At 37.8% G+C, this 12,119-nt stretch overlaps 1 protein-coding gene across 2 annotated transcripts in view; it reads left to right on the forward strand.

Annotated features, from left to right (window-relative positions):
* Positions 1-12,119, forward strand: part of PTPRA (protein tyrosine phosphatase receptor type A) — a 110,293-nt gene that overhangs the window by 38,807 nt on the left and 59,367 nt on the right. For both annotated transcript variants that reach the window (XM_081150281.1, XM_081150282.1), the window contains exons 2-3: positions 4,573-4,651; positions 5,541-5,867. In XM_081150281.1, coding sequence (XP_081006407.1) covers positions 4,579-4,651; positions 5,541-5,867 — 400 coding nt within the window. In that variant the 5' untranslated portion in view covers positions 4,573-4,578. The remainder of the gene's footprint in view (positions 1-4,572; positions 4,652-5,540; positions 5,868-12,119) is intronic.

Consider the following 12,119-nt stretch of genomic DNA (forward strand, 5'->3'; position numbering starts at 1 on the left):
AGAGTTCTGAAGTGGGATTGTGTCAAAGGGTTTGTGCTTGCTTAATTCTGATAAATATTTACAGATTGTATGAGAGTATCTGTTCACTCAAATCCTTGCCAGTGTAGTGTTGTTCAAGTTTTTTATATTTGTTTCTGATAGTTGAAAAAAGGTATAGCTTTAATTCGATCATGAGTGAGGTTGAGCATCTTTTCATATATTTAAGAGAAATGTTTAGTTTTTCTGTGAATTGTCTCATGTCTTTTGCCTATTTTGGGGGGGTTTTTGGTCTCCTTTTTATTCATCTAATCTGTAGATGTCCTTTATATATTAGGGAAATTAGTTCTTTGTGAATGAGTTGGAAATATATTAAAGGAGCTCATACTTTTTCTTTTTAAACAAAATATGTCCCTATTGATTTCAGAGAGAAGAAAGGGGAGAGAAAAAGAGAGAGAGAGAAACATCAATGATGAGAGAGTCATTGATCAGCTGCCTTCTGCACGCCCCCCACTGAGGATCAAGTCCACAACTGGGGCATATGCCCTGACCGGGAATCGAACCTCGATCTCCTGGATCATAGGTCGATGTTTAACTGCTGAGCCTTGCCAGCTAGGCTAAAAGAGCTCATTCTTTAAAAGTATGGAGGTAATTGTTTTAGTAGAATGATGGTAAAAGAGGCCAGATTGCCATGGACACAACTCTTTCTAGAAATTTGTAGTAGAGAGAATGTTATTTGGAGGATTGATGTAAATTCAAAGGAGTTATTATTTTTATTTGATAAATTCTTATGTTTAAATGCTGTTATGAAAGGGAGGAATTCAATCTAGGAGAAGGTGGTAGAGGATCTACAGGGTAAGGTTTCTAATGGACTGAGATTCTTGGAAAGAACTGCAGAGAAGGAAATGTGTAAATATGGTGACTGGAAATTAAGGGTGTCCCAGTCCAATGGCTTCTATTCTCTCTGAAGTGAAGGCAAGGCCAACAGCCAAGGGTATAGGAAGAGGTGGTTGGAGAGAAAAGGAGGTTCTTTGAAATCACTACTATGGAAAATTTGCGAGAGAGTTGAATAGGGAAATACAGAAAGATTGCTGGTTTTCAGAGTTCCATTGAGGCAGAAATAGTGACATCAACTTTATGGGTTGTTTGATTTTCTTAGGCAGCATTTGGCAGTCCAAGTGTATGTAGGATTAGTTCAGGATTGGGTTTGAGGGGGGTACCAAAGTAATTTAGGATATTAGCAGGGGAATGATTGAACTGACACCAAATTCTTGATTGAGTAGAGAGGAAAATAAAGACAGGACAGAGATACTGAAAAGAAAATTAGAGAGGGATTCAAGGGACCAAAAGCCTGGTTAGGTCAGAGAACAGATGTAGCAGAAGTATTAGGAGAGAACTGCAAGGATAAAGGACTGTGGTTGGAGAGTTGGATGAGAGCTTTTCTTGGTGATGACAGAGCCTAGAGTGAGCCATTGTCATAGGTGGCCCAAGTGGAGTAGAGGTATAAGGTTGGAGCTGAGGAAGTCAGGGAACTCAGCCGCTGGCCCAGATGTGAATTGTAGTGGCTGTTGTCTGTGAGGGTGTTGAACAGCCTTCTAGGAGAAGAATATCAGGACTTGGGGATGGGGATGGGAATGGAAAGAAAACTGTGAACTACATTGCAGTAACTAGGGAGTACCAGCAATCATTAGGCAAAAAAGCCCTTAGGAGCAGGGACTGCTAAGCAGGCTCCAGGAAAAACTGTTTGCATACAGCATCCATGAAGAGTGAGGAAACTTCACCCCTGCTTCCTGACATGCAGCTCTAAGATGCTTGGAATAGAAGATGTGGTTGGAGGAGGGGAAGTGAGCATAGGTGTGGTTGCAGTTTAGTCTGGAGATCAGGAAGTCGCAGGAATTTGCATGAGGGTCTGTATATCCTCTGAAAAAAATTAGGCCTTCACCATGGTTTTCCTGATTGTGATATATGTACCTTTTTAGTGACGCATTTGAGGTATCTCTCACTCTGTAGCTTATGCATACAAATCTTTTCCAACCTGCAATCCACTCTGTGTTTGTTCTTTTCCCTTGCATTCTTTCACTTGAGGTATGGCTTCCTTGTACATTTTTCTTCTTTTAGTTTTGCTTCTTATATTCATGATGTAGTGAAATCTATTTTTTAACTTAATTTTACTGATTATTTTTATTTATCAAAATATGCTTTTTATTTTTAAAATTTTAGAAAATAAAAGTACAATATAAAGAAAATAAAAATCATAAAGTGCTATGCCAAAATGTTTATAGATTTTTCCTTCCAGTCTTACTTTCATGCATATACATTCATAAATTTAGTTGAGATCATGTGGTCTATTCAGTCTTCTTTTTTTTTTTTTAATCCACACCCAAGGATATTTTTTCCATTACTTTTCAGAGAGTGGAAGGGGCGGGGAGAGAGAGAGAGAGAAACATCGATGTGAGAGACACACATCAATTGGTTGCCTCCTTCACACACTCCAGCTAGGGCCAGGATAAAGCCTACAACTGAGGCTGGACTCAAACCTGGAACCCTTCAGTCCTTGGGCTGACGCTCTAACCATTGAACCAAAATGATCAGGGTGGTCTATTCTGTCTCCATCTGGCTTTTTAAATTTCTTCTGTAGTGCAACCGGGCATTTCTCAGTGGTTGAGCATTGACCTATGATCCAGGAAATCACAGTTCAATTCCCGGTCAGGGCACATGCCCGGGTTGTAGGCTCGATTCCTAGTAGGGGGCATGCAGGAGGCAACCGATCAATGACTGTCTCATCATTGATGTTTCTTTCTCTTTCTCCCCCTCTCCTTTCCTCTCTAAAATCAATAAAGACACATTTAAAAAAAAAAAATCAATTGGCTATATTTATGTTGGTCTGTATTTGGGCTCTCTTTTCTGTTCCACTGATCTGTTTGTTCTTTCACCAGTGCCACACTGTCTTGATTAATATTGCTTTATAGTAAGTCTTGAAGTAGGATAGTGCTCCCTCTCCAGCTTTGTTCTTCTTCAGTACTGAGTTGACTATTCTGTCTTTTGTCTCTCTCTATTATAAACTTTAGAATAAGCTGTTCAGTATCCACAAAATAACTTGCTAGGATTTTGATTGAAATTGTATTGAATCTATAGACCAAAATGGGAAGAACTGACATCTTGACAATATTGAATCTTCCTATTAATGAACATTATTTATAATTGATTTCTTTTACATTTAGAAGTGTTTTTCTATTGTTAGGTGTTTCATTTTTAACCTTTGTGATTTCTTACATTGCCTTTATGTTTTCCTTCCTCATCCTGAGTTCACGTAAATTTATTTATTCCCTTTTAAAATATGCTTTTAAACATTTAATTCTTAACTGGATTTTATTTTGGTCTGTTTAATGAGGCAATGGTCTAACCCCCTCTCCCCAAATACATATTTTTCCCCAAACATTTCCTATTGATTTATCAAAAATAGATGCATATGTAATAATCAGCCTTCTAATCTGTTTCCTATTCCTATGGAGGGAATTGTGTGCTTTTCCAGTTTTGGATTATGGTCAGATGGGAAGAGTGAGGATATGGTCAAATCTTGTATGGCTGCACCTTGGAAAGGCTACCTGCCAAATCCATTTTCTTGTTAGGCATGGTTCTGTTACCAGAGGCAAACTCCTGGGGTATATGCAAGCCATCTTCATGTCCCTACCCTTTCTCAGGAGAGGCATGTCCTGCTTCCCATGGAGAGTCACTACCATATTGAATTACTCTCTATGGCTGTGAGACCCATGAATATAGTACCTATGACTGTACTGCTGTGCAGTTGTTTCCCTAGTACGTAGTTCAGTGTAGGGCACAGAAATCTGAATGGGTGAATGAGCCACTGTTAGTGGTGGGAATGTGCCAAAGCCCTTTGATATGGTTTGAGGTGGAATAAAGCTTGAGGACAGCTATGTGATGTCTGCTTTGAAGGGCACTATGTAGTCAACCTATCTTCTCCATATTTCTCATTCTGAAGATGCTAAAGCTGCATATAGCAATCACCTGGAGAGCTTTTAAAAGGACAGCTACCTACCTCTCACCCCTAGAGATATAGTTTGGCATGGGGAATTTTAAAAGTTCTTTGGGTGATTCTAAAGCAAGCACAGCTAAGGTTGAGAATCACTGCTCAAAAAAGTTTGTTCTGCCCAGCCAGCATGGCTCAGCAGTTGAGCATCGATCTAAGATCCAGGAGATTGCTATTTGATTCCTTGTCATGGCACAAGCCCAGGTTGTAGGCTCAATCCCCAGTAGGAGGTGTGCAGGAGGCAGCCTATCGATGATTCTCTCTTACCATTGATGTTTCCCTTCCTCTCCCTCTCCCTTCTTCTCTCTGAAATCAATAAATATATATATATAATGTTTGTTCTTATTAAGTTTTATTTATATTTGTATAAAGATTCAGTTAAGTAGTTGGATTCCTGGAAAAATGTACATATCAGACTTCCCAAAAAAATCATTTGTCCTGTGTGCACATTTTAATAGCTGGGAAGATTTTGCCCAAAATACTCCTTTGGTGTGAGTAGTTTGGACATAGTTATAGAATCTTATCTAACATAGCTCTCTATTTTCCAGGTCAGCATGGATCCCTGGATCATTCTTGTTCTGCTTGTCAGTAGTCTGATACATGTCAGTGCCAACAATGCAACCACAGGTAAATTGTCATTTAATAAGGCTGTATTCAGAGTAGAATTTTGCTTTCACATTTAATGACTCAAAATTGATGACCTAGGTGATATTAGAGCAGGGGTGGGAACCTTTTTTCTCTCAAGGGCCATTTGGATATTTATAACGTAATTTGAGGACCATATGAAATTATCAACTTAAAAATTCGCTGGGAAAAAAGCTCCTAGATTTACTGAATTTCGAGTCCTGCCTGTGGTTGCCTTGGCAGGGCTAGACCAAATGATTTAATGGGCCGTATATGGCCCGCAAGTCGGGATGTTCCTCACCCTGTATTAGAGAAGGAAAAATAAGTTTTACTTAAAAGTAATGGTAAAAAATAAATAAATAAATGTAATGGTAAAATAAATGTCTTTGGAAATCTCTGAGTTGTAGTGAATGCTCATCATCGTGGTCTATACTATACTACATATTATGACATATATCATATACATACTATTTTAAGTAAGTAAAAAGATCATGTGTTCATTCCAGAAAAGTACAAAAAGTGTTGTTATTTAAGCCTCCTATATATTCTGAGGAACTAAGTAAAGAATCCAGTTTCTCCTGGGGCTGGGGGTGAAGATGTGGGGTGAAGGGGATGAATGGGGGGAAAAGAGGGACATCTGTAGTACTTTCAACAATAAAGATAAACTAAAAAAAAAAAAAGAATCCAGTTTCTTCCTCCCTTCAGTAGTCTTTTGAAGTTGGTAGGAAGGGTCCAGCACTAGATAAAGAGAGTGTGTGCACGTGCCCTCTCTAGTTTTTTCATTCTTCTACTGGTGTAGAGGTGTTTGAGAGCTTATTAAGATTTGATACTTTGTGCCTCATAGCTTTTAAGCTCGTCATGTGATGTTTCCTTATTTTCTTGGTTTTTATAGCTTCACCTACGAGATCTAATGAAGTAACGATAGCAGAGTCAATAAAAGAAGAGACAAAAACTTCAAGTCCTGCTTCTTCAGTAACAACTTCTGTGACACCAACATTCAGCCCAAATCTAACTCTGGGATCCACCTATGTAACCACTGCCAATTCTTCAGATTCTGAGAATGGGACCACAAGACTAGCAAGCACCAATTCTGTAATTACTACAGTTTCACCAAATGGAACATGGCTTCCAGATAACCCATTCACAGATGTCAGAACAGAACCTTGGGAGGTGAATTCCAGCACTGCAGCAACCACTCCAGAAACTTTCCCTCCTTCAGGTACTAGAGACAGTTTCTATTTTTCTTTCCTTTGCTATTTGAATTTATTCATCCTTTATTATTTTTGTTTGTGTTTTCTAGCCATAAAATTTTTTGGAATAAGTAAAATTGCCCAAAGTAATGAAATCTAGATATAGGGAATTCTTAGGAATATCTGATTAATACAGGGTTAAGAGGAAAGAAGAAAGATTCTGGAAGATGTCCTGCTTTGCATAGGTTCCTGGTTTGGGGAGGTTTAATCATGTTTAGAAGTAGAGAAGATTGAAAATATAAGAGAAAGAGGGGAGCTAATGGATTATGCAAGAGACTGAAGATGCAAGTATACAGAAGCCAAGTAATAGCACTATCCCTGAAAAGGAAGGGATCCATGGAGACCATGGTAAAGAAAATGGGTCTGGATGTCCAAAACAGTTATATATGGAGTGAGAGACCTGTGTCCAGGGGTGGAGTTAGAGAGGATCTCAGAGAAACAATTGAGTTGCAGTGCCAGTTTGTTCACGGCTTCAGCCCAACCCAGGCAAAGCATATCAACAGAAAGTTCTCAGAAAAAGAAATATAAATTATCTTTCCAAATATGAAAAGATGCTCAACCTCATTCAGTGAAATGCAAATTAAAGCCATACTGAGCCTTGGCAGGTGTGGCTTGGTTTGTTGGGCGTCGTCCCGTGCACCAAAAGGGTCTCTGGTTTGATTCCCAGTCAGGGCACATGCCCGGGTTGGGGGCTTGATCCCTGGTAGGGGATGTGCAGGAGGCAGCCAATCTATGTTTCACTTTCACCTCACCTCAATGTTTTTCTCTCCCTTTCCCTTCCTCTCTCTCTAAAAAACCCAAACAGTAGCAACAGAAAACACCCTATACATATGTGGTGCTAATTTTCACCTGACGGATTTAAGTTTGATATTTTACTGCATTGAAGCAAGTACAGAAAAACGGGCACTCTTGACATACTGCTTGTGGGAATATATTTCCTAATTGAGGGAAATCTGGCAATATCCATCAGTTTACAAATGCACCCTTAAAATAATTTATCCTACCAGTATTATTATATATGCGTGAAGTGACAAATTGTATTGTTTGTTAGAGTACTCTGAAAATAACCTTAATGCACATTGACAGGGAAGACTGGATAAATACATTAAGGTATATCCATACAGTGAAGCAGCTCTTTAATATAGAACAAGTATAATAGACTAACTGAAAAAAGCAATGTGCAGAAATGTACACAGTGTATTTATTATTTTGTTATAAATGGAAGAAAAGGGAATATAACTTGCTTATTTTAAAAAGGAGAAAAACAGAAACTCAAAGCAAAGTTCAGTAGTAGGAAAGAAAAATTAAGAAGATTAAAAAATTAATTCAGGATATGTCCGGTATCCAAATAATAGGAGTTTTGGAAGATGAGAACAGAGAAAATGGAAAAGGGAAATAGAACACTAAACAAAAATATAAGGCAATTATTAAATCCAAAAAAAGATAGTACAAGAAAAGAAAAACAATCACATTATACCCATAGCTCAGCAAGTAATGATAATATTACATAGTCATAATAATATAAAACATCAAATGCTGATTTAACCAAGACTAATGATGTTACAGTTATAGAAGGATTGGTAAAATGGTGGTGATGAGTAAAATCTGTGGTTCAGACTATGACATCCTGATGCACAACAAAGGTTTACTTATGGTTTACTGATCTCGAATAAAAGTCACCAGTGAAATGCAGTTTCAGTCTTCTCTGAGACATGAAATGTGTTAACAGTATTAGAATGTTAGGCTTTTCTGACTAATTTAGAGAAGTCTTTTAATACTAGGAAAATGAGCCCTATGCCTACCTGTGATAAAGCTGCAGATATTTTCCCCTAGTTGGTCATCTAGCTTGTCTGCATTGCAGAAACTATCATTAGCAATTTTTAAATTTTTAAAAAAATATGTTTTTATTGATTTCAAAGAGGGAGAGACAGACAGAAACATCAGTGATGAGAGAGAATCATTGATCAGCTGCCTCCTGCACGCCCCCTACTGGGGATCGAGGCTGCAACCTGGACTTCTGCCCTAACCAGGAATTGAACCGTGACCTCCTGGTTCATGGGTTGATGCTCAACCACTGAGAGCCAAGCCAGCTGGACAGCAATTTTTAAATTTTTTAAATTAAATTTTTGATTTTTTAAAATTTTGTTTTAGCAAAATGTTTTCTAGGTATTGGATCATATCTTTCCTGACTCCAGTATTATGAAATAATTTTCCCTATGTTTTATTCTAGACTTTTATAGTTTCTTCTGTGTGTGTGCATATGAATGTGCATGCATGTATGTGCTGAAATCTTTGATTCGCCTAGAATCTGTTCTGATGTAAAGTGTGAGCTGTGGATCTGTTTTTTCCCCCAAATGGTTCACTACTTGTCCCAATACCCTTTAATGAATAATATATTTTTTCAGTCCATGTAAAAAACTCCACAGTTTAATAATTGTAACTTTGTAAAATATTGAATATCTGATAAGGTGAATCATCCCTTATTAATCTTATTTTTCAGAATTTGGCTAGCAATTATTGATTATTTTTCTTCATGAACGTGAGAATCAGATTGTACAGCAGGAAAAAAGTTTTTATTGAACATGTTAAATTTATAGATTAACAGGGAAAATTGAAATCTTTAAGTCTTCCTATCCAAGAATGTGGTGTAGTTTATTTTCTGGTCTTATTTTGTATTTCTTGAAAGTGTTTTAAGTTTTTGCCACTGATGTCGTACATGTTTTGTTCAGTTTATTTCTAATATTTTGAAGGGCTTTTTTGCTTTGTTGTTTTGTTTTGTTTTGCTGGTTAAAATGGAGTACTTTCTTCCATTATATAAGGAGGCTATTTTTAAAAATTGAGCTGTAATTGACATGTAGCATTGTTTTAGTTTTAGGTATAATTAGGCTATTGGTCTTTGTAGGTACATTTTCTACTGGTCATCTTTTCTTTTTCTGTTAATCTTTACCCAAGGATATTTTTTCCATTGATTTTTTTTCTTTTTTCTTTTAGAGAGAGTGGAAGGGAGGGAGGGAGGGGAGAGAGAAAGAGAGAGAGAAACATCAGTGTGAGAGAGACACATGTATTGGTTGTCTCCCACATGCACCCTGACCGGGGGCAGGGAGCAAACCTGCAACCCTGGTGCGTGCCCTTGACCTGGAATCCAACCCACAACTTTCTGTGCGTGGCCCATGCTCTAACTACTGAGCAAGCCAGGACTATACTGGTCATCTTAATAAATTTCCTTATCATAAGTCTTTAAGTCATCTCATCTGCAAATATCTATTCCTAATTTTTAGATCTCATTTTTCCTTCTGTTTACATAAATTGGCCGGTGTGGTTCAGTGGTTAGAATGTCTGCCCCCACACCCAAGGGTTGGTTCGCTCCCCGACCCTGGTTGGGGTGCAGTGTGGGAGGCAACCAGTCGATGTCTCACATTGGTTTCTCCTCCCCTTCCCTTTCTCCCTTCCCACTCTCTGAAAAGCAATGGAAAAAATATCCTCATGCGAGGATTAAAAAAAAAATTGGCAAATACCTGCAGAACAAAGTTAAGAAACAAAAGCAGGCAGCCTTGTCTTGTGCTGACTCTAAGGAGGGCACTCTCAGTGGTTTTCTATTAAACATGGCGTTGAGGTAAACGTTTATCATGTTCAAGGTTTGTTACTTTATTCCTGTTTCAAAGAGCATTATGTCAAGAATGGGTGTTAAATTTTGCCATTTGCCTGTTCGACATCAATGAGCAAGACCTATATGATTTTTTCTTTTTAATCATATGCTATGATGAATCATATTACCAGATTTTCTGTTTTTTTGAACTGTTTACATTCCTGCAAAAACAACTATATTTGGTTGTGTTTTTCTTCAGTGAATTGTTGCAATTTGTTTGATAATTATTTTATTCGGGATTGTTTTCCCATTGATACTCATAGTTTTATTTGTTTATTTATTTATTTATTTTTAAATTTTATTTTTGTTTAAAATATTACAGATGTCTCTTTTTCTCCCCAATGACCCATTCCACCCTGTCCCATCCCTCTCCCCAGTCCCTCTCCCCACCATTGCCCGTGTCCTTGGGTTGTGCATATATGCATATAAATTCTTTGGTTACTCTCTCCCCCTCCACCCACCCCGCCCTCCTCCATCCCTCTGACATTCGTCAGTCTCATCTATGCTTCCATGTCATTGAATCTACTCCTAGTTATTTTTAAATGAAATTGTTCTATGTGTTTCCTTTGTATTTGTGCTACATTTTGGTTTTAGCGGCCAATGTTTTGTTTTGCTTCATGGAAAGTGTTGAAGTTTACCTAGAAAACTGCATTTCATTCATGTTTTCAAAATTACTTGGCCCAGCCGGGCGTGGCTCAGCGGTTAAGCGTCGACCTAGGATCCACGTGATCAGGGTTTGATTCACGGTCAGGGCACATGCCCGGGTTGTGGGCTGCAGCTGATCAATGACTCTCTCATCATTGATGTTTCCATCTCTCTCTCTCCCTCTCCTTTCCTCTCTCTGAAATCAATAAAGATACATTTTTTAAAAAATTTAAAACAAAAAAACAAAATTACTTGAATGGATTTGAGAAAAACTCCTATCTTAGGATTAATTTCTTACAGAGCTGTGAATATTTATTTTACATATTTATGTTCTTTTTATTGATTAGCTTGGCTAACCATTTATCTGTTTTATGATTCATTGCCTTTTTTTCCAAAGAACCTGCTATCGTATATTTATTAGTTCTGTCTTTTTTACTTTGTATTAATTTATTTTTTACTTATTCTTTTTTCCACTTTTCTTAGATTTATTTTGTACTTTTTCTGTCTTCCTGAATTGAATGCTTAATTTGTTTTTATTCTTCCCAAATAATATAGTGCTGTGACTTTTTTATTAAGCATAGTTTTAACCATATTCTGTAAGTGTTCTTGTAGGTAACTGTATCAGTTATGGTACAGTCTAAGCTACTTTGACAAAGACACACCAAAATTCATTGACTCAAGACAAAAGTGTCTTTCTCCACTGTCACATTCTAGAGGTAGATAGGGGGCTTTGCCTCTTCATCTAGGACCAAGTTCCTGTTTTCTTGTGGCTGTGCCATCCTAACAAAATTTCCCTCAGTTGTTTGGCTAAAGGTGGCTCTCATCATTGGGTTCTGGTTTTATCCCTTGGGAAGGGTAAACAGGCAATGGGAACACACAATTTTTTTACAAGAGATATGACCAGAAGTTGCCTTCATCACTTTTGCTCACATCCCATTGGCTGAATTCCTCATATGACAACACCTAGCACAAAGGAGTCTCAGAAGTGTAGTCTAGCTAGACAGCTTTGTGCTCAGCTGAAAACAAAACAAAACAAAAATGGTTTTTGGCCTAGCTGGAGTGTCTCAGTTGGTTGAGCCTTGTCCTGTGTGCTAAAAGGTTGCCAGTTCAATTCCTGGTCAGGGTGCATACCTGGGTTGTGGGTTCCATCTCCTGTTGTGGCACATATGGAAGCCAATCGATCAATGTTTCTCTTGCTCACTCTCTCCTTCCCTCCCTCTCTAAGCATGTCCTCAGGTGAAGGTTTAAAAAAAAAAGGGGGGGGTGTTCTGGACTAAAGACAAAAAGAAGAGGAGATTGATACTGGGAGAGGGTGGATTTTGCCACAAGACTGATTTTATTGTTATTTTTTAGGTACTTTGCAATTTGGTTTTGTTTTTAATTTTCAAGTGACTTTTTTGTTAATTTCTAGTTTTATTTTATTTATTTAAATTTTTATTGATTGATTTTTAGAGAGAGAGAAACATTAATTTGTTCCAATTATTTATACATTCATTGGTTGATACTTGTATATGCCCTGACCAGGGATTAAATGTGCAACCTTGGGCCCAGCCGGGCTTGGCTCAGCGGTTGAGCATCGGCCTAGGATCCAGGCGATCAGGGTTTGATTCCGGTTAGGGCACATGCCCCGGCTGCGGGCTGCAGCAGATCAATGACTCTCTCATCATTGATGTTTCTATCTCTCTCTCTCCCTCTCCCTTCCTCTCTCTGAAATCAATAAAGATATATTTAATAAATAAATAAATAATAAATAAATAAATAAATGTGCAACCTTGGTATATTGGGATGACACTCTAGCCAACTGAGCTACCCAGCCAGGGCTTTTAATTTCTAGTTTTATTGCATCATGATTAAAGAATTTTGTCTATTATTTCTACTGTAGGGAATTTATAAGGATTTGTGGATATTCCACAAACCTTTGAAATTTTTT

Source organism: Miniopterus schreibersii, assembly GCF_964146895.1.
Source record: "Miniopterus schreibersii genome assembly, chromosome: 10".
Taxonomy (NCBI): domain Eukaryota; kingdom Metazoa; phylum Chordata; class Mammalia; order Chiroptera; family Miniopteridae; genus Miniopterus; species Miniopterus schreibersii.